This window comes from Oncorhynchus mykiss, chromosome 9 (genome assembly GCF_057628025.1).
Source record: "Oncorhynchus mykiss isolate SJ-2025 chromosome 9, ASM5762802v1, whole genome shotgun sequence".
Taxonomy (NCBI): Eukaryota; Metazoa; Chordata; class Actinopteri; order Salmoniformes; family Salmonidae; genus Oncorhynchus; species Oncorhynchus mykiss.
Window position 1 is genome coordinate 23,765,194 of NC_143030.1, and position 23,891 is coordinate 23,789,084.

General features: G+C 44.2%; 1 protein-coding gene across 3 annotated transcripts in view; it reads right to left on the bottom strand.

Moving 5' to 3' along the window:
* The window catches only part of LOC110531729 (phospholipid-transporting ATPase ABCA1), a 246,423-nt gene that overhangs the window by 36,573 nt on the left and 185,959 nt on the right, over positions 1-23,891 (bottom strand). For all 3 annotated transcript variants that reach the window (XM_021615071.3, XM_090183773.1, XM_021615072.3), the window contains exons 40-44: positions 18,154-18,277; positions 16,300-16,429; positions 14,777-14,897; positions 8,649-8,711; positions 3,459-3,565 (exon numbers count right to left, since the gene is read on the bottom strand). In XM_021615071.3, coding sequence (XP_021470746.3) covers positions 3,459-3,565; positions 8,649-8,711; positions 14,777-14,897; positions 16,300-16,429; positions 18,154-18,277 — 545 coding nt within the window. The remainder of the gene's footprint in view (positions 1-3,458; positions 3,566-8,648; positions 8,712-14,776; positions 14,898-16,299; positions 16,430-18,153; positions 18,278-23,891) is intronic.

The window sequence follows — 23,891 nt, forward strand, 5'->3', positions numbered from 1 at the left end:
TTCTGGAGGTCAAAGACGTAGTGTGTATGACAAGTGCTCTGTATAGTGTATCTCACAGAGGCTGCGTGAAAAGAAAAGGCCCTCACGGAACACGTTGATCCATTACCAGAATAAATATCACCACTTTGGTTAAGAAAACTCTCCGCTTTCCACACGTTGTCTGGAGCCAAACATGAGGAACAAAGCAGGAGTTTAATTTGCATTATGTATTCTTGGGCCCAGGTGACTTTTTTCGACAAACAATATACAGTGCCTTGCGAAAGTATTTGGCCCCCTTGAACTTTGAGACCTTTTGCCACATTGCAGGCTTCAAACATAAAGATATAAAACTGTATTTTTTTGTGAAGAATCAACAACAAGTGGGACACAATCATGAAGTGGAACGACATTTATTGTATATTTCAAACTTTTTTAACAAATCAAAAACTGAAAAATTGGGCGTGCAAAATTATTCAGCCCCTTTACTTTCAGTGCAGAAAACTATCTCCAGAAGTTCAGTGAGGATCTCTGAATGATCCAATGTTGACCTAAATGACTAATGATGATAAATACAATCCACCTGTGTGTAATCAAGTCTCCGTATAAATGCACCTGCACTGTGATAGTCTCAGAGGTCCGTTAAAAGCGCAGAGAGCATCATGAAGAACAAGGAACACACCAGGCAGGTCCGAGATACTGCTGTGAAGAAGTTTAAAGCCGGATTTGGATACAAAAAGATTTCCCAAGCTTTAAACATCCCAAGGGGCACTGTGCAAGCAATAATATTGAAATGGAAGGAGTATCAGACCACTGCAAATCTACCAAGACCTGGCCGTCCCTCTAAACTTTCAGCTCATACAAGGAAAAGACTGATCAGAGATGCAGCCAAGAGGCCCATGATCACTCTGGATGAACTGCAGAGATCTACAGCTGAGGTGGGAGACTCTGTCCATAGGACAACAATCAGTCGTATATTGCACAAATCTGGCCTTTATGGAAGAGTGGCAAGAAGAAAGCCATTTCTTAAAGATATCCATAAAAAGTGTTGTTTAAAGTTTGCCACAAGCCACCTGGGAGACACACCAAACATGTGGAAGAAGGTGCTCTGGTCAGATGAAACCAAAATTGAACTTTTTGGCAACAATGCAAAACGTTATGTTTGGCGTAAAAGCAACACAGCTGAACACACCATCCCCACCATCAAACATGGTGGTGGCAGCATCATGGTTTGGGCCTGCTTTTCTTCAGCAGGGACAGGGAAGATGGTTAAAATTGATGGAAAGATGGATGGAGCCAAATACAGGACCATTCTGGAAGAAAACTTGATGGAGTCTACAAAAGACCTGAGACTGGGACGGAGATTTGTCTTCCAACAAGACAATGATCCAAAACATAAAGCAAAATCTACAATGGAATGGTTCAAAAATAAACATATCCAGGTGTTAGAATGGCCAAGTCAAAGTCCAGACCTGAATCCAATCGAGAATCTGTGGAAAGAACTGAAAACTGCTGTTCACAAATGCTCTCCATCCAACCTCATTGAGCTCGAGCTGTTTTGCAAGGAGGAATGGGAAAAAATGTCAGTCTCTCGATGTGCAAAACTGATAGAGACATACCCCAAGCGACTTACAGCTGTAATCGCAGCAAAAGGTGGCGCTACAAAGTATTAACTTAAGGGGGCTGAATAATTTTGCACGCCCAATTTTTCAGTTTTTGATTTGTTAAAAAAGTTTGAAATATCCAATAAATGTCGTTCCACTTCATGATTGTGTCCCACTTGTTGTTGATTCTTCACAAAAAAATACAGTTTTATATCTTTATGTTTGAAGCCTGAAATGTGGCAAAAGGTCGCAAAGTTCAAGGGGGCCGAATACTTTCGCAAGGCACTGTATGTCGTGGAAAATGAACAGCGCTTTGGGGCATATCGTTGCTTGTCATCTGTAGTCTCAAAGAAGAAGAGAAAAGGCAGCTAAACTTGCACATTGCAAAGGAATGCTTCCTGTCTAAAAAGAGTTTTCGTTAATCTGCCTTACACAATATGTAAAACTATAGCTGGAGCATGACAATTTGGATATCTGTTGGAGGAGGGAGGGACTGAAAAAATGCTGTACCAAGCTCTGCAGTGGGCCGGTAGGAAGTAATCGCTCACGGGGGTGGAGGTTATTTGCTGCGGGCTTTACGAGTGGAAACAGACAATCAACAAATGTAAGATTTGGGGGTTCAATGCAAACTCTTTTATTTGGAGAGAGAATTAGGTTTTCCCTCTATTTGTTGTTCCACGCTGCTTAAAGAGTCACTCTCTCATCCTACCAGGAACGTAATGAGGCGAAAACAGAGGGTGGTCGCACTTCTGTTTTTCTTTCCCTGAAGGTCCAAGAGATCACCGCTGGCAACATTAATCAACATTAACGTTGGCGTGTTTTGCGCCATCTCTTTGTTGAACACAAAGGAAATGATCCGTTTTTATAAATGAATAACTATGGCAACACAACTGGTGACGCAAACCAGTGGAGACCACAGTGAACTAGTATCCATCCACCGATTGCCTTACATCGTTTCCATAGAGATGATTACTTCATACGGAGAAGAGGGAGATGTTATTTCTCTCTAAATATGAAAGAACACGCCCCTTTTTGAGTGTACAAGGCATTTTTGTTTGTTTATTTAGGTGTATGTGTGTGTGTGTGTGTGTGTGTGTGTGTGTGTGTGTGTGCCCCTGAGCCTCTGTGTGTGTGTGTGCGTCTGAGTCTCTGTGCGTGGCAGGAGGGACAGAAAACAAGAGTGGGAGTGAGGGAGAGGGAAAGAGAGAGGGTGTGCAACAGAATGAAATATGTGGGAGATGGAGAGTGGAAGAGAGAGAATGGGGAATGTGCGAGACAGCACGTTGAAAAAATGAACAAGGACATGAGAGGACTGGAGTTGAAACGGACGAGAAAACAGAATGTACAAGAGAGGTCGAGAAGTCCAGAGGGAGAGAGAGGAAGAGGGAGAGAGCAAAACCCAAAGTGAGTGAGAGCCAAAGTTGCTGAGAAAGAGTAGGACTGTGTCCCAAATGGCAGCCTATTTACTGCATAGTGCACTCATTTTGACGAGAGCCCTATGGGTCCTGTTCAAAAGTAGTGCACTATATCGGAATAGGGTGCCAAAAAGTTAACAAAACTCCCTTAGCTCTATCCCATAAATGCGCTGCATGGTCATTCCGACATCTGCAGTGGCCGTAGAGCATTTACGGTGATACGGGCATTCATGCTTCTTGCACTTGGCAGAACAACACAGAGCTGATGTGAAGGAAGTCATGTCTATACAGGACCTCCCGCCCCCGCCCCCGCCCCCACCTCCAGTCAACCAATCATGTCAATGTGGAGCTATATGGAGCCCTCTGCATTGTTAAAAATGTAAAAGGCGCTCGACGATGTGGTACGGAGCTCAATTTGTGTGTGTGTGTGTGTATGTGCTAACAGCCAGTGGCTCCTCCTCACCTGTATCCGTTTAGGAAGGCCTCCCCTCCGGAGATGGAGATGTCCCCCGTCAGCATCTTGAAGGTGGTGGTTTTTCCTGCCCCGTTAATCCCCAGAAGTCCAAAGCACTGTTAACACACACACACACACACACACACACACACACACACACACACACACACACACACACACACACACACACACACACACACACACACACACACACACACACACACACACACACACAGAGTGGAGCTCTCATTAACAACGAACATTGGAGGAAGAGATCCCAGACTTCCAATGGAGCAATTCATTATGTAACAAAAACCATTGGACGAAGATGATTCAAAGAATAAGATGCTCTACTCTACCGTAACCCTTATTGAGGTAAAGGTATTGGTTGTTGATAATGTAGTGTTAATCATTTCCTGACAGATCCAATAAATGGATTCAGTCATTCAACATACATGATTGGAATAGCACTTTTGGTACTAGCCTGTTGACTTACTTAATATAATCGTATTGTTTGTGCTGTAGGAACTGTCTGTCGTAAGAGGCAGTGCCTGCATCACCGTGTCAATATTATCTGAGTTATCCACACATTGAAACAAAACAAATTGACAGGATTTTATGTACACAATTACATATGACCGTTCAGTGTCAACATTGAGTGTCTTACATTAGGAATACTACTCATACATTCAACTGTCCACACGTGACACACACACAAACACATTAAGATGCAAAACACACCACTCACCTCAATCCCCCACTACAGCCACCCCCCCCCCACATACAAACACACCAGAGCATTCTGAACACCATTCCCCCTTCTTTCCCTAACCACTTATCATAACACTTCTTCCAACACTCTCTATGACAGAGACTTCTTCTTCTTCTCTCTCTGACAGAGCCCCCTTCTCTCTCTCTGACAGAGCCCTCTTCTCTCTCTATGACAGAGCCCTCTTCTCTCTCTCTGACAGAGCCCTCTTCTTTTCCTTCTCTGACAGAGCCCTCTTCTTTTCCTTCTCTGACAGAGCCCTCTTCTTTTCCTTCTCTGACAGAGCCCTCTTCTTTTCCTTCTCTGACAGAGCCCTATTCTTCATCTCTCCCTGACAGAGCCCCCTTCTTCATCTCTCTCCGACAGAGCCCTCTTCTCTCTCTCTGACAGAGCCCTCTTCTTTTCCTTCTCTGACAGAGCCCTCTTCTTTTCCTTCTCTGACAGAGCCCTATTCTTTTCCTTCTCTGACAGAGCCCACTTAGTTTCCTTCTCTAACAGAGCCCTCTTCTCTCTCTCTGACAGAGCCCTCTTCTTTTCCTTCTCTGACAGAGCCCTCTTCTTTTCCTTCTCTGACAGAGCCCTATTCTTCATCTCTATCTGACAGAGCCCTCTTGTTTTCCTTCTCTGACAGAGCCCTCTTCTTTTCCTTCTCTGACAGAGCCCTATTCTTTTCCTTCTCTGACAGAGCCCTATTCTTTTCCTTCTCTGACAGAGCCCACTTATTTTCCTTCTCTGACAGAGCCCTCTTCTTCATCTCTCTCTGACAGAGCCCTCTTCTTTTCCTTCTCTGACAGAGCCCTCTTCTTTTCCTTCTCTGACAGAGCCCTCTTCTTTTCCTTCTCTGACAGAGCCCTATTCTTCATCTCTCTCGGACAGAGCCCTCTTCTTCTTCTCTCTCGGACAGAGCCCTCTTCTTCTTCTCTCTCGGACAGAGCCCTCTTCTATCTCTCTGACAGTGTCCTCTTCTTCTTCTCTCTCTGACAGAGCCCTCTTCATATTCTCTCTCGGACAGATCCCTCTTCTTCTTCTCTCTCTGACAGAGCCCTCTTCTTCATCTCTCTCTGACAGAGCCCTCTTCTTCTCTCTCGGACAAAGCCCTCTTCTTCTTCTTCTCTCTCTGACAGAGCCCTCTTCTATCTCTCTAACAGTGCCCTCTTCTTCTTCTCTCTCTGACAGAGCCCTCTTCTTCTTCTCTCTCGGACAGAGCCCTCTTCTTCTTCTCTCTCGGACAGAGCCCTCTTCTTCTTCTCTCTCTGACAGAGCCCTCTTCTTCTTCTCTCTCTGACAGAGCCCTCTTCTTCTTCTCTCTCTGACAGAGCCCTCTTCTTTTCCTTCTCTGACAGAGCCCTATTCTTCATCTCTCTCGGACAGAGCCCTCTTCTTCTTCTCTCTCGGACAGAGCCCTCTTCTTCTTCTCTCTCGGACAGAGCCCTCTTCTATCTCTCTGACAGTGTCCTCTTCTTCTTCTCTCTCTGACAGAGCCCTCTTCATATTCTCTCTCGGACAGATCCCTCTTCTTCTTCTCTCTCTGACAGAGCCCTCTTCTTCATCTCTCTCTGACAGAGCCCTCTTCTTCTCTCTCGGACAAAGCCCTCTTCTTCTTCTTCTCTCTCTGACAGAGCCCTCTTCTATCTCTCTAACAGTGCCCTCTTCTTCTTCTCTCTCTGACAGAGCCCTCTTCTTCTTCTCTCTCGGACAGAGCCCTCTTCTTCTTCTCTCTCGGACAGAGCCCTCTTCTTCTTCTCTCTCTGACAGAGCCCTCTTCTTCTTCTCTCTCTGACAGAGCCCTCTTCTTCTTCTCTCTCGGACAGAGCCCTCTTCTTCTTCTCTCTCGGACAGAGCCCTCTTCTATCTCTCTGACAGTGCCCTCTTCTTCTTCTCTCTCTGACAGAGCCCTCTTCTTCTTCTCTCTCTGACAGAGCCCTCTTCTTCTCTTTCTGACAGAGCTCTCTTCTTCTTTTCTCACTGAGAGAGCTCTCTTCTTCTTCTCTCTCTGACAGACCCCTCTTCTTCTTCTCTCTCGGACAGAGCCCTCTTCTTCTCTCTCTGACAGAGCTCTCTTCTTCTTTTCTCACTGAGAGAGCTCTCTTCTTCTTTTCTCACTGACAGAGCTCTTCTTCTCTCTCCTGGTCAGGTCACCTTACCGACCAGACCTACCCGACTTAACCTACCCACCCAAACCACAGTACCTACCCACCCACCCTACCCTACCTAACCTAGCATACCCTACTTACCCAACCTAACCGACAGTACCTTACCCACCCTACCCTACCTAACCTAGCATACCCTACTTACCCAACCTAACCGACAGTACCTACCCACCCTACCGTAGCATACCAAACTTAAGCAACCTAACCAACAGTACCCACCCACCCTAGCCTACTTAACATAGCACACCCTACTTACCCAACCTACATTAACCTACAGTACCTACCCACCCTACCTAACCTAGCATACCCTACTTACCCAACCTAACCGACAGTACCTACCCACCCTACCTAACCTAGCATACCCCACATACCCAACCTAACAAACAGTACCTATCCACCCTACCCTACCTAACCCACCCTACCTAACCTAGCATACCCCACTTACCCAACCTAACCTACAGTACCTACCCATCCTACCCTACCACACCCTACTTACCCAACCTACATTAACCTACAGTATCTACCCACCCTACTCTACCTAACCCACCCTACCCTACCTAGCATACCCCACTTACCCAACCTAACCTACATTACCTATCCACCCTATCCACCCTACCTAACCCACCCTACCCTACTTAACCTAGCATACCCCACTTACCCAACCTAACAAACAGTACCTATCCACCCTACCTAACCCACCTTACCTAACCTAGCATACCCCACTTACCCAACCTAACCTACAGTACCTACATATCCTACCCTACCACACCCTACTTACCCAGCCTACATTAACCTACAGTATCTACCCACCCTACTCTACCTAACCCACCCTACCCTACCTAACATACCCCACTTACCCAACCTAACCTACAGTACCTATCCACCCTACCCTACCTAACCCACCGTACCCTACCCTACCTAACCTAGCATACCCCACTTACCCAACCTAACTTACAGTACCTACTCATCCTACCCTACCATACCCTACTTACCCAACCTACATTAACCTACAGTATCTACCCACCCTACCCCACCAAACCTAGCAAACCGTGTTTACCCAACCTACATTCACCTACAATATCTACCCACCCTACCCTACCAAACCTAGCATAACCTACTTACCCAACCTATATTAACCTACAGAACCTACCTACCCACCCTACCCAAACTAGCATAGTCTACTTACCTAAACAACATTAACCTAGAGTACCTACCCATACTACACTACCTAACCTAGCATTCCCTACTTACCAAACCTACATTAACCTACCCACCCCACCCAAGCTAGCATACCCTACTTACCCAACCTATATTAACCTACAGTACCTACCTACCCACCCTACCTAACCTACTTATCAAACCAAACCTAACCGACCAAACCTACCCTACCTAACCTAGAATACCCAACTTACCCAAACTACATTAACCTACAATGCTTACCTACCCTACCCAACCTAACCTAGCATATCCTACTTACCCAACCTACAGCACCTGCCCAGTCTACCCTACCTAACCTAGCAAACCCTACTTACCCAACCGACAGTAACCACCTAACCTAGCTTACCATACTTACACAACCTAACCGACAGTACCTACCCACCTTACCCTACCTAACTTAGCATACCCTACTTACCCAACCTCATCTACAGTACCTACCCACCCTACCTAACCTAGCATATCCTAACTAGCCAATTTAACTGACAGAACCTACCCACCCTACCCTACCCTACCTAACCTAGCATACCCTACTTACCCAACCTAACCTACAATACCTACCCATCCTACCTAACCTAGCATACCCTACTTACCCAACCTTCAGTACCTACCCACCCCACCTACCCATCCTAACCTACAGTACCTCACACACTAACCACCCTGCCCAACCTAACCTACCCAATGAACCATTGAGTTTATCGATCCATTCTTGTTTCCCAACCCTGTCCTGTGAAAGTGTGGTGGCAAGATAAAGCTGGGGTGTAAATAATGCATGAAACAAACTATGAGATTCAGTCATATTCCGTTGGCATTTACATTCAGTTTGGGGTAAACAGGGCGAGGAGAACACACCCCTCCGTGCCTGTACGTGTCAGCATCGGAGATCCTGTTGAAATCAAAGCGTTCTGGCATGTGAGTGTTTGTGTATGAGAGCGAGAGAACGAGAGAGAAAGTGAAAGAAAGCGGGAGAGAAAGTATTGAGCATGAGATGGATCAGGGATTTTTTCCCTTGGTATCAACTGATTTGTGTGTGTGTGTGTGTGTGTGTGTGTGTGTTTGGCTCACCTCTGCGGCTGGAACGCCCACGCACACCCTGTCCACAGCAGGAATCTTCTTCCCCGAGTACACCTGCAAGGAACAGACGGCATAATTAATCAGAGGGAGGTAAGAGGCGAGGGAACGAGAGGCCTCCCCTCTCTGGACACGGATCCCAATGGCATTCTATTCCCTATACAGTGCAGTACATTTGGCCAGAGCCCAAGTAGTGGACTAATAAGTAGGGTGTCATTAGGGAAGCAGTCCTAGCCTCAGGTGGAGTCTTCTACTCACTACACACGGTTAATATTCATTATACCTCAGATAAAAATAACCTTCATCAACTAGTATTTCGTGTACACCACCTATCATGTCTTTCAGCCCATCTGACTTTTTCTTGCCTGCCCCAAATGCAATAAGTTGGTTTGCCATTCAGAACAATATAATTACCCCTGCCCCTCCTCACAAAAAGCCCAATCGTAGCCTATTACCGCTTTCAAAAACAAAAGATACATGGGGCTGCTTATAGCTGGTTAAAATCACATGACACACACCAGATGAGGTCATCAGTGTCTCCGGGTGATGTCATCGGAAACACTTATCTTCTATCGTTTGGACTACAAGACATAGAAACCTGTCGTTTTCACGTGGTGCTGGAGATGCTGAATTTGATGTTGAAAAAAGGGGACTTTCTCTTTAATGCACATAACATAAGACAGTGGATAAAGGCGTGGAATAAGAACATTAGACTGCATACTTGGGCCTTTGGGGCCATCTGAGGCTCAGGCAGAGGCCAGTCTGAGGCCTGATGGTACTGTAAGCCTACCACTGGGCTCAGTATCCCATTGACAGTTTACACGGAGAGTACAACAGTTTGGTATTCTCCGTAGGATTCCGACTCCCGCCTAGATCTTGTAGAAAACTGCAGATTAGAATGTGTCTGGGTTTCACTGCTTCTAGCCTGCAAACTAACTCTCCATTTTGTGTTTGAATTAAACCGTTTTTCCTTCTGCTTCCTGAGCAAATATCAAATCTCAGCCGCAGAGGTGCAGCCCAAGCAGGCCACTAACTCACCTTCCTCCAACAAGTCAAAATTCTCGAGTACGGCATCACCGACGCTGCTGCTGCTGCGAGTAGTGGTAAACAAACCGACACTTAGACTATTGAAATGGGTTCGGGAGTGTACAAATAACGGAGCAATTGTCAACAAAATGAAGCACTTAGCATGTCATGCAACATTTCCACCTCGGGCTGACCACGAAGAGCGAGTTTGAAGTGGTTTCAAAGGGAAGTTAGATGTATTTTTTGATGTAAGAAAAAAATAAAAATAAGCTTGACAAGGTTCTTGGCAGGTCTGGCAATTGAGATCTCATTCAGCACTCGACAGGAAGGACGGACGCAGCTCTACTCTCCTTGGGGGATGAATTCCAGGATAATTGTGTCATTTGTATTTCTGTCTACCTCTTCTCAGGTCTGAATCATACAACCCTAGGTAAGAGACCCACAGGGGCATAATGGCATACTGTAATGACATCATTATGGTCGATAATTGATGTCTGCTCTGGTTGTAAAGAAGTCGGGGACCATACGCACGTCAAATACTCTGCTGGTCTATCTGTCTGCCAGCCAGCCTGTCTGTCTGCCCATCCATCTATGTCTATCCATCTACAGTATTTATATCTACAGGATCTATCTATAGTATTTATAGCTCTATGTGTCTCTGGATTTTCCTCTGACCAGCCCTTTCCTATCCATGTAATGCAGGTGCTATGAGTTAGTAGTACAATGGACATGAGGAGTAAATGCATGTTTTATGTTCACTTCCTGGTCATTGCTATGTTAAAATGAGTATATGACTGTGGGGCAGGCCAGGGTATGTTAAAAGTGTGCATGAGCCGACTCTCTGGATTTATGAGACATCTTTACAATTCCATTCATCTTTGGAAGAAGGTACTTGAATATCGAGTGAATATCGGGCCAAGAAACACCTACTTAGAGCAAGTCTTTCTCTTCCTGGTCAGCGTGTGTATTCAGAGCAGTGCCAATGGGGCCAAAATTAAGTTACAACCTTTTGGTGCAGTGAAACACTTGGTTTGTAAGTAAATGATGAAGAATCAACTTTAACTGCACTCTAGTAGCCAACCCTTCACCACTCTTTCAACGGAGGTGTTCCAAGTGGTACCCTATTCCCTTTATAGTGCACTACTTGACAAGGGCTCTGGTAAAAAGCAGTGCACTATATAGTGGAATAGGGTGCCATTTGAGATGCAGACAAAGCAACCTCGACAGCAAGAGTCCCCCCAGAGCAAGTTCAAGGCTGACAAACAACAATGTCTTATTCATCGCCGTGATAGCGTGTCAATTGTGCACCATGTTTGCTTAAAAGCCCTGGGGGCATGCACTATTGTTGAGGACTTGGAAGTGCTACTCCCCTGGATTGCATGCTACTTTGGGGTTAGCGTGCTGCGCCACAGCACTGGTACAAAACTAGTAGACACGAGTGGAAGTAGTAAGAGTTCCTATCCTAAGTTCCTATCCATAATAGCTGCCGTGGTGGTAGCGAGGGGGGGGGGGGGGGGGGGTGCAGTTAATCAGATGAGACAGCTGAGAAAATCTGATGCTGCTCGACGGACCACACACACACACACGGTTTAGAGAGAGCAAGGATTTTCTGTATTTTTTGACCCCAACAGCTGGGGTCACAAACCTGAATGTATTTGTGAAATGTCTAAGTTGTTGTTGTTGTATTAACATCCTGTTACCTTTCAGTAATTGAAATTTCACAGCAAACGGTGTGAACAATGGTCACCTCTCGCACACAAACAACACTGCCAGATCACATAAATACTTTATAAATCATCAGAAATAATAATAAAAGTAATTATATCAAAGGTAAAATCGAAACGCTGCTAGTCTTACAGTATGTATCTGCCAAGCACTGAGCTCAGGTCCTAAAATGGATACCGTATTCACATGACTTCTATAACATCAAACAGCTGTCACAGGCAGTGCGACATAAGAAAGTTTCTCTCCTAGTTTCTGAGTGACTGGAAGGTCACGTTAACAGTACGGGGCGTGTTAGTGCTAACTGGCGGACGTGCTGTCATAACGGACCCCATCGATTACGCCACCACGGTAACAGCTAACCCAGAGGTTAAACTAACCCATGAGGCAGCCGCAGCTGTTGTTGGGAGGTAAATGGTTCTTCCTGAGTGAAGGAAGAGAAGGAGGAGGAGGCATCTGACAGATGATTGATGGGCTGTCAATCGCTTGAGAGACATGCTCAGATTTATGGCGAGACCAAGGCGGTGCGGCGGTTGAGGTGGGGCACTCATTGATCAATTCGTTATCTGCGCTCTATGGCTGGATTGCACCAGTTGTGGTGGGAGGCGATGGGAGCACTCTCTGTATCTTCCAACCGATATAAATAAAAACATATGTTGAGGCACCTTGCAGAACTTTGTGGTTTTGTGTTGTTCTCCGCATGTTTCTGTGTCACTGTCAGTACTACAATAGCGAACCCAAAAACAGATGCATGACAACAAAACGGATGGGTCTATAATTGAAACTTGATAGGAAGGTCGAGCGGTACTCTGCTGTTGTGACGCTCACCACTTCCCTTTGACAATGGACGTCATAAAGGTGAACCGTACTGTACATACAGTTGAAGTCAAAAGTTTACATACACCTTAGCCAAATACATAAAAACTCAGTTTTTTTCACAATTCCTGACATTTAATCCTGGTAAAAAATTATCTGTCAGAAGGTCAGTTAGGATCACCACTTTATTTAAAAAATGTGAAATGTCAGAATAATAGTAGAGTGAAACACTTCGGGTAGCCTTCCACAAGCTTCCCATAATAAGTTGGGTGAATTATGGCCCATTCCATTTTGCCACAACTTTGGAAGTGTGCTTGGGGGTCATTGTCCATTTGGAAGACCCATTTGTGATCAAGCTTTAACTTCCTGACTCATGTCTTGAGATGTTGCTTCAATATATCCACATAATTTTCCTGCCTCATGATGCCATTTATTTTGTGAAGTGCACCAGTCCCTCCTGCAGCAAAGCACCCCCACAACATGATGCTGCCACCCCCGTGCTTCACGGTTTGGATGGTGTTCTTCGGCTTGCAAGCCCCTTTTTCCTCCAAACATAACGATGGTCATTATGGCCAAACAGTTCTATTTTTGTTTCATCAGACCAGAGGACATTTCTCCAAAAAATACAATCTTTGTCCCCATGTGCAGTTACAACTTGTTGTCTGGATTTTTTATGGCGGTTTTGGAGCAGTGGCTTCTTCCTTGCTGAGTGGCCTTTCAGGTTATGTCGATCTAGGACTCGTTTTACTGTGGATATAGATACTTTTGTACCTGTTTCCTCCAGTATCTTCACAAGGTCCTTTGCTGTTGTTCTGAGATTGATTTGCACTTTTCGCACCAAAGTACACTCGTCTTTAGGAGACAGAACGCGTCTCCTTCCTGAGCAGTATGACGGCTGCGTGGTCCTATGGTGTTTATACTTGTGTACTATTATTTGTACAGATGAATGTGGTATCTTCAGGCATTTGCAAATTGCTCCCAAGGATGAACCAGACTTGTGGAGGTCTGCAATTTTTTTTTGGCTTGGCTGATTTCTTTTGATTTCCCCATGATGTCAAGCAAAGAAGCACTAAGTTTGAAGGTAGACCTTGAAATACATCCACAGGTACACCTCCAATTGACTCAAATTATGTTAATTAGCCTATCGGAAGCTTCTAAAGCCATGACATTATTTTCTGGAATTTTCCAAGCTGTTTAAAGGCACAGTAAACTTACTGTACGTAAACTTCTGACCCACCAGAATTGTGATATAAGTGAAATAATCTGTCTGTAAACAATTGTTGGAAAAATGACTTGTGTCATGCAGATGTCCTAACTGACTTGCCAAAACTATAGTTTGTTAACAAGAAATTTGTGGAGTGTTTTAATGACTCCCACCTAAGTGTATGTACACTTCAGACTTCAACTGTAGCTCTAAGCTAACTTATCACAGGTTACAGAATGTGAAACAAGACGAGACCTTATGAAGTTACTTTGTCTGCTGTGGGCGGCAATACATCATCCAGTCCCGACTGTTTTTTTCAAAGCTCGATCGTTAATTACCTCGGAGTGTGAGTGAGTGTATCCGTGAGAGATTGAGAGGGGGAAAGATGGAGTGGGTGAGATGGCGCGAGATGACAAGGGAGGGCTTGAAGAGACGTCAAGTCTGGACAGATGTCGACGAAGGGCTGTTTGCCGCGGCGACGCTTCCTGCCGACGCGAGCTCGAGAGAAGAACATCTGGCCTCGGCCAGGGTGTTAATCTGGGCGTGATTAAGTGGCCTCCGTTACCCGGCATGCCGTGCAGCACTCGCATGCTCACTTGCTGAAAAACCTTTGAGGGAGGGGGGACGAGAGTTGTTGGGTTTAGCGGCGAGAGAGAGAGAGAGCGAGAGATCTCATCAGTGTTGCCTCACAGAAAATCCATACCCCTTCCCTTCCTTCACACACTTCTCCCCACACTCCCAATGTGTCCGTGGAGTGTGGAGTGACTACAGCTGCACCTCGCCAGCCTGCAGCATACTGTGACAGATTAACGATACCCAAGTATCAAAGGAAAGGGAGGAGGATACCAACAGACACAGCTGGGGTAAACGTTCAGAACTTCAGAATATTGCAGATAGAAATGTAGCATAGAAACCTGTCATATGCTACATAACAGGAAATATAGTATACTTACTTTGTGTTCTTCTGATTTCTTATTTTTTATTTCTTGTGTGTTTTTGTTCTACCTTATGTTATTTTTAGTATTACATTGTTATATATTACTGCATTGTTGGGGTTACAGCTGGCATGAAAGTCATTTCACTGTTCATGTGACATGATTTTAAGTTTCAATATTTGTTAGATTTTTTGTAATGTTATGTCCTGAACAGGCCTTGAGCATTGAGACCCCTGGATCATATTCACTAGGAATAAAACAGAAGCACAAAGGCTGAAACTGAGAGGGACTACCTGATCTTGTCCAATAAGAAAACACTTTCTGTTTTCCATTGGGAAATGTTTCGCTACAGTATGCACTAATGAATATAACCGTGTCGTTGCTACCACTAAGTGTAGTAGTAAACGCTGGTACTGTACCTTAGAAAGATCGCAGATTCTCAACAGGTCTTTCTCTGAGCCACCTTTATGGATGCGTGCACGTTCCCGTGCCACGTCCACATCTTCGTCCTCCTTGGAGAATGACTCTCCAGAAATCAGTCTAGTGAAAAAGAAGGATTCAAAAACACTTAACCCACACATTCTCACCACATTCCCATAAAGCCAACAATACAAATCCCAAATGACGACCACCTGTTAATACACGTCATCTCATTTCAAAATCATGGGCATTAATATGGAGTTGGTCCCCCCTTTGCTACTATAACAGCCTCCACTCCTCTGGGAAGGCGTTCCACTAGATGTTGGAACATTGCTGCCAGGAATTGCTTCCATTCAGTCACAAGAGCATTAGTGAGGTCAGGCAGTTATGTTGGGCAATTAGGCCTGGCTCACAGTCGGCGTTCCAATTCAGCTCAAAGGTGTTTGATGGGGTTGAGGTCAGGGCTCTGTGCAGGCCAGTCAAGTTCTTCCACACCGATCTCTACAAACTATATCTGTATGGACTTAGTTTTGTGCACGGGAGAATTGTCATGCTGAAACAGGAAAGGGCTTTCCCCAAACTGTTGCCACAAAGTTGGAAGCACAGAATCATCTAGAATGTTATTGTATACCATAGCATTAAGATTTCCCTTCACTGTAACTAAGGGGCCTAGCCCGAACCATGAAAAACAGCCCCAGATCATTATTCCTCCTCCATCAAACTTTACAGTTGGCACTATGCATTGGGGCAGGTAGCGTTCTCCTGTCATCCACCAAACCCAGATTCGTCCGTCTGACTGCTAGATGTTGAAGCATGATTCATCACACTTCATCAGAATACGTTTCCACTGCTCCAGTCCAATGACGGTGAGCTTTACAACACTTCAGCCGACTCTTGGCATTGCGCATGGTGATCTTTGGCTTGTGTCCGGCTGCTCGGCCATGGAAACCTATTTAATGAAGCTCCTGACTAACAGTTCTTGTGCCAAAGGCAGGTTGGAACTCGGTAGTGAGTGTTGCAACCGAGGACAGACAATTTTTACACCCTCCACGCTTCAGCACTCGGCGGCCCCGTTTTGTGAGCTTGTGTGGCCTACCACTTCGCGGCTGAGCCGCTGTTGCTCCTAGACGTTTCCACTTCACAATAACATCACTTACAGTTGACTGGGAGAGCTCTGTTAAGGCAGATATTCGACGAACTGACTTGTTGGAAAGGTGGCATCCTATGACAGTGCCACTTTGAAATTCACTCAACTCTTCAGTGAGGCCATTCTACTGGCAATGTTTGTCTGTAGAGATTGCATGGCTGTGTGCTCAATTTTATGCACCTGTCAACAATGGGTGTGGCTGAAATAGCCGAATCCATTTACTTGAAGGGCTGTCCACATACTCATGTATTTATAGTGTATATCCTAAATGTTTTTCACTAATGGGAGAATTTGTTTACATTTTCACAATAAAATGCAATTTTATTAATGGAGATACATAATTACGAACCAAAGTTAATATTATTCTACTCTTGCCTGGATTTGCAGCAGAACTTATACTGGATAAGGAGAGTGATGGTGAACATGACTGCCCCCTGGATGGCCATGGCACAGAGGTTCTTCCCCACCATGTCCCAGCTGAGGGGGTCCTGGTAACGGTCTTCCCCTAGGAGAGACAACAAAACACAGTTCTTCATCAAGAGAAACATAATGTCTGTAACTGCTATGTATCACAATCACCTCGGATGGGTGTCACTGGAACTCAATGGTATTGGTCTAAATCTCAGCGGCTCAGAACCACTGACTGACACTCACAGAACTGCCATCCACCGTAATCAGTGGGAGACATCTGAACAAATGCACTTTATTCTAAATGGGAGCCCTTTCACTAATATAGATGTTTGTTTAAAGCTGACAGCAACTGACTCGCTCTCTCTCCTCCCTATTTCTCCCTCTCTGTGCTGGAGGGATGATGGACAGAAACGAAAGTGTTCAGTCTCATTCTCCAGCAAATAGGCCCTCTCCAGACTTTTAAGTTGCGATTGCTTTCCTCATTACGTTTGTTGCTGCAAATGATTCTCTAATGGCTATTTCCTGCCACATCTATTCCCCAGATAAAGCCTTTGCTCCCGCCATTCATGTGCCTCTCTGCCTCTAAATCTCCCCTGTGTACATATTCCCTTTTGTTTTCTACATTTTGTGTCGAGAACGAAGGGCTACGGTCGCGTTATTGGTCAAATGTAAGTCCCGCTAAGGGACAAAGAAGCTGCTATTCGGTAATGATGTAGCAACACATAAGAAGTGTACTGCAAAAGGCACCATGTGACGGTATGAAGAAGATGGTGTGAAAGCATTGTATAAGTAGAGGACTTGTTTTAAAGTAGCTAAGCTATTGGTGTTTGGCTAATCTTAAACCCAAATTGTTCACTACCAAATGTTACATTAGTATGTAGCAAGTGGAAAGTTTGCACCTGTTATTCTGAATAAAATATTGAAAGACAACACCAAAGCTAAAGCCATGGCATCGTCTTTCTTTACAGCGTACTTTCTTTTCCTCGTACCACTCAGCTTCATTTGACCTTTCATCCTACCACTTACGTTTAATTCCATCTAGCTGGGAGGGGAACGCTTTGCACTGATTAACCTTTGTTCTTTGCTGTTACCCATAGTAATAAAATACTACTACTACTAATAATAATAATATATGCCACTTTTATCCAAAGCAATTTCCAGTACAGTGAGTGCAAACATATACACTGAGTATACAAAACATTTTTAAAAAGGCTGAAAGCTATGATCCCTTATTGATGTCACCTGTTAAATCCACTTCAATCAGTGTAGATGAGGTGGAGGCGACAGGTTAAAGAAGGAGTTTTAACCCTTGAGACAATTGTGACATGGATTGCGTATGTATGCCATTCAGTGGGTGAATGGGCAAGACAAAAGATTTAAGTGCCTTTGAACGGGGTATGGTAGTAAGTGCCAGGCGCACCAGTTTGTGTCGAGAACTGCATTGCTACTGGGTTTCTCACGCTCATCCGTTTCCTGTGTATATCAAGAATGGTCCACCACCTAAAGAACATCCAGCCAACTTGACACAACTATAAAATGTTTGATAACTGTCAGTGTCATTTCGTAGTTTAGTTGTTACAGTTATGAATTCAAATGTAAAATGGTAATGTGTAATTAAAAGTACAACGCTATTCAGTTGGAGTGTAATGATAGTATACTGTATGTATAGTATACTAAAATACAGATTTTTTTTTCTTCATTTAAAGTACAATTTGAATATGTGTGTTGAAGGTATAGATAGATATATGTTAAGAAAGTTTGATTTGAATAGTTTCACCATTCTTCGATTTACTCCTAAGGTGGTTGGGGGATGCTCACCAAAGCTATCGTACAAGGTGGCCATAGCCTGGTTCTTGCCCATGTCGATGAGCCCTCGACCCAGACAGAAGTGCGGAAAAATCAGCAGCACCTGCTTCACAATACCATTGATTTTCGTGATGTTCTGTGAGAGAAAAAACACAAACAGAAAAACAACAACAATGCATTGGTGAGGCATAAAAGACTAGAAAGACTGCAAGATATAAGGGCAGATTGTTATTGGGGGTGACACATGACACTGGATGTGTCTGTGTTGACAGACTCGTTCCTTGCTGTGTGCGAGTGACCTGAGGGAAGCAGCGGGTTTGGAACCCCCGGCGGCGGTAAAAGAGTGTTCGTGGAGTTTCGAGTTTTCCGCCAGATAATTAAAGCACATCATCCATGCTTGCTCATCAGCGGAGGCACACTGCGTGCTTGAGTGGGGCGCCAAATGACATGGAAATGAGCCTCGGCTTCTTGACTCGTTATTAAGGGGCACGCTTTCTCGCTCAGTGATGTCTCTCTCACCCGCGTAATGTGAGGGCAGGAACAGCTGCTCACACATACAGATGGAAACTTTCTCATCTCAAGCCCTGAGACTTTGAAAGATGAACACATTCAGAGTGATATACACACCCACTTCTCACTTTACCACTTGCAATAAAATACAAACCTACAGGCACACAGTCACACTATCGCACAAATTCACAGCCATCTTATTGGCTGTTTAATTACTTAGGTTAGGCCCGTTCATATCTGGTCCTTCCTGATTAAGCCACCCCTCCTGAAATCCCTTCTCCTCCCTGTAGCTATACTGCGGAACGATGGTGCCTTTTAAAGCACACAAGCCCTAATTAATTAAATGAAGAAGGAATGAAAGACAGCCAGACTGCACTGACTACTACAATGCCAGTCTCAGCTCTCCACATTGCTTTCATTACAGAGGATTGAGGGAATAAAGAGAGGGGGGAGAGTGAATCAGAGGGATAGATGAATAGAGAGAGAATGAGAGAGATGGAGGAAAGATATTGCCACTTCTGCCTGTTCTAAAGCAAGGTTATGCATAATGCATACGTTTGGTCTCAGGATAGTCTTCAAAGACGCTAGCGTATATTGAGAAAAAACATAAATTCTCCGTTTCCTCTTTTGGTAGGCAAAAAGTACGATGCATTTCTTAACATGGTGCAATGTGGGGCGGCAGATGAGAATGACAGATGGCACCTTATCGTTGTCAGATTTTTTCATGGAGAGTTGTTGCTTTGCAATGTTTTCCTCTAGTTTGAGGAATGGCATGAATGAAAGGATTTATTGGTCTGCAACTCAATGACTTGTAGATTCAATCAATTGCGGTTCACACACACTGTTTCTGCTATATTTTAAGCACAGGTGTGGTTTAGAGGCACCATCCAATGGCAATGTCCACAGAGAGCTTTTGCAGCATGTTGGATGTGAAGCAGTGAACACCTGTCATATACTCTTAGAAAAAGCGTTCCAAAGGGGTTCTTCAGCTGTCCCCATAAGAGAACCCTTTTTGGTTCCATGTAAGAACCCATTTGGAGAACCAAAAAGGGTTATTCAATGGGGACAGCCGAACAACCGTTTTAGGTTCTAGATAGCACCTTTTTTTCTAAGATAGTAGAGCAAACGTTCAGGATGAATTTAGCAGTACAGTTTTCCTTCATCTGTTATGGATGGAATTGGGATCTTTGGTCATGGATGGTAACTCACTACCGTCATCATTAAAACAAATTTGGTATAGGGCTTCATGTATGATGTATGGGTATACAGCAGTGATAATGTAGCTCAACTTCAAGTAAATGTGTTATCTTCTCCTAATGGTCGAACTTAAGCTACAGATCAAAGGTTAGAGTTGGAAGGTCACAGCTAGTTGACATGCAGCAGTAATCTGAGCATTTCAGCCAGGGAGTAACTGGGCAGTCCGAGCCTAATTTCCCTACAGGCAAGTATGAATGCAAAACAAAAATACCTCATTGATTATGGTGCCACAGCTAACTCTCAAATGTCAAGCAATATGTCTGCCAATTCATCTCGGTCTTATTGAACTTCTAACCTGTTTCCTCAAAGACTTAAGGACACACCAGCCAACTAAAATGTCAAGCGTGATATCTTGGCTAATAATCTTGCCATCCATATAATGTATTACATAGTTACCTTTTATTTTCAATGCTAAGACGCTCAATTTGAATATATCTGGTCATATCAACACATTCTGGGCCCATTCCTACTGAACTATACGTGAAAGAGTTATTCATCATGGTCAAACTTCAAGAAGCTGGCAAAAGGCTAAAAGAGCCTGAAGTTAGAAACATAAGTGAATTGGAAAAAATAATAATAATAAAAGCAAATCAATGACCTTGTGCAGCAGAGGGCCCATTTGTCATCGAGAAGGATTTGAAGAAATAGAGACCTAATTTAAGATCAATATGTGAAATAACAGATCTTCTCTCAACTGGGTGTTTATCAAGGAGATCAAAGAGGTTTTTAGGCAATGACGAAACGCTTGACAATTTTCTTCAAAGTTTGCGCTATATGCCCATAAATCTTCTCTGAATGGGTTCTGAAGGGGAAAAATCTCCAAGGCTCTCGTCTGACCCATATTGCTTTAGTGTTCATATTCCCCAAGCATCGCCTCCATCTTCACCGGAGGGACTTCCGAAAAGGAAAATATATGGCTGGAAGCGTCGTGGGGATTGTGAGCTGATTTCTCAAACTAGATGTGTAAAGGGAATTCAATTCAAACTTCATAATCAGTAATGTACAATACATCCCAAATGGAATGTAACATAGTGTACTATGTACTGTATATACAAAAACACTATATTATACACTAAAAGATGTAGACAGCTGATAAATGTAGACAGCTGTATTTAAACACATATCCCTCCCCTCACCACCCACACACATCACCACGCCAAAGCATGTCCCCTCAAAGCATATAGCACACTATAATTAAACTACATTATGTCCCTGACTAATGCAGCCCCATCGACTTCCTCCCTACCGACTCACTCTGCCCCTAACCTGGCCAGATCCATGCCCTACAAGCTTGTCTGAGTGGCTAGCGGCTGGTCTATTGACTCAGTTGCTGTCTCATGCATGCAAGGCAGGCTGCGATTGATGCGATGCTCAGGTAGCATGGGGGGGGGGGGATCTTCCATGCTCCCTCGCTCGGTCTCCAGATAAAACTGGGACATAAAGTGCTAAATGTGATGCTGTAGTGTGCTTTGCTTTTGTCTCAAGAATTGCCTTTAAAAAAAAAAAAATATCATTCCCTCTAGACTACCAGTCATCGTCCCATAGGAGGAGCTATTCACTTTGACCTTCAGTGGAGAAATAAATAAATGAAGAGAACTTCAACTATGCTGTTCCCATTTTAGCTATCGTCACAGCACAGGGTGGAAGCAAAGGAATAAAAGCATGAAAGCGTGGAAATAGAGACGGCGGAGAAAGATCGAGCCAGATATCTCGATACAACCTGTCGCGCTTAACTGTGTGTGTGTGTGGGGGGGGAGGGGAGGGGGTGCATCCTTATCTACGTCGGCCATTTTGGCTCCTCTCTGTTCATCGGGTCTATCAGAACAGAACAGAGGAAATGTGGAAACCGACAACATCCCGGCATGTCGCAGCCTATTTTTCCAGGCGGTCCAACAGTGACAGTTCAACTCTGACAGTCGATTGGTAGGATAAGTGATGCATCAGTCCGGGACCGTGGCCAACTACAGGGCTCGTATCTGCATTGACATCCCCAGGAGTGAGAGCTGGGCTGTTATTGTCCCCTGTCTGGCATGTCTCAATTGACCCTCAGAGCTACACTACACAGCAGGCTTTCCAATACACTAGGCAAATGCCCTTGACAAGGAAGAGTCTGGTAAGTCACTCTCACAAATTGGCAGTGACTGGCATGGGCTCCATTATTATTGCCAGAGCCCCTTATGAATGAGATTCGCCAAAACAATACTGATAAATATATGGGAAAACAAGTGACAACAAAAATATGATTTTGTTTGATGGGGAGGTTGTCAGCGAAAAGACAAACCAAAAACAAATCAATGATGAACGACGGCAATGACAATAATGAAATCTCTATGCAAACGAGGTTGTCTGGTTATGTAAAAAGGAGACGGCAGACATTAAGCTGTGTCTGAGACACCAGAGAGGGTGGAGAGAAGATGAATGTTCAAAGGACAGGAGCATATGACAAAGTCAGTGAAGCCAAGATATTGCTCAGGTTGGAGTGGAGATTAGAGTTAGCTGACTTTTGAAGTGGAAGCTCAGATGGGGGAACCTGATGTTGCAACTTGTCAGAGTGAAGTGCTTACAACACACACACACAAATACATGGATAACCACCAGTGGCGGTCAGTGCTGTTTAAGATGAGGAAGTGCAATTTAGTTTTTTTCCATGAGCATGGCCTTATTTCTATTACCATATTGGATGACTGTCATTCATATTCCATTCACCCAGTTCAATGTAACATCAATAGATTTAGGCTACTACATGATATTCAAATGTCCCTATACCATTCATGAGGTTGCTACAACATAGTCTATGAATGAAAGTTTACAAGGTAGGTGCACACAGGTCGAGAGAAACATAGGTGACACATGGACAGACAGTGACACATTCAATACCACCTTGCACACTTCCGCTTGCCTCTAGCTGATATAGGGTGGGATCATTAGTTCAACAGGTGCAAAGGAGAGTTTCTATTGGACAAATTCAGGTACTGTATGTTTATCCTCGCTTTGTTCCGTTTAAGAAAATGTTTTCAACAGAATCGTCGGAATGAATACACCCCGATCATGTGTAAACACAGTTTCATAACAGCCACGTTATATTCCTTCTCGCATCTATGCTCTCTCCTCCTCTCACCTTTTCCCTTCATCGCTTGTGGACGTCAATGCACAACACATCAGCTGTATGTGACCAGGTGAAAAAACCTTTCCAAATCAAACCATATCATAACCGCTACACACAGCCTACATTGTTGTCAGCATATTAGCTAAAGTAATGTCATAGTCAACATAGCTAATAGAACTAAAGTAGGTTAGTAAACCTGCTACCGTGTGCAGTCAATAAGCAGTATAGCACTTACACCGGCGGGCCCCGGTGGCAATAAATTTGTAAAACCAAAAGCTTACCTTGACTTGGAAGAGTTCCAGTGTTGTGTTGGATAGTCATAGCCAGCTAGATAACATAGCATCCCTCTGTTTGAGCAGGGTGGTTTAGTAGGCTAAATTAGCTAGCCGCATTTGCTATCTAAAAAAAATGACAAAATCTCTCTCTTGCTTCACCTTCATTTTGGAAGACATTAATTTGTTAAAAACTGTTCAACTATTGTATTTCTCTCTCTTTGAGTCAACTACTCTCAACATTTTATGCACTGCACGCTAGCTGTATCTTATGCTTTCAGCACTAGATTCTTTCTCTGACCCTTTGATTAGGTAGACAAAACGTGGACAACATGTCAGTTCATGCTGCAAGAGCTCTGATAGGTTGGAGGATGTCCTCCGGGAATGTTGTCATAAGTCTATGAAAGGGGGTGATAACCATGAGTCTCATAGGTTTTGTATTGATGTCAATGTACCCAGAGAAGGATGGAAACTAGCTGTCCTCAGGCTACACCATGGTGCTACCCTACTGCTGTTGAGGCTACTGTAGACAGCCTTTGCAAAATAGTATGTTTTAATCGATTATTTGGCAATGTGATTATACTTAGTATAGTTTTATCATAAAA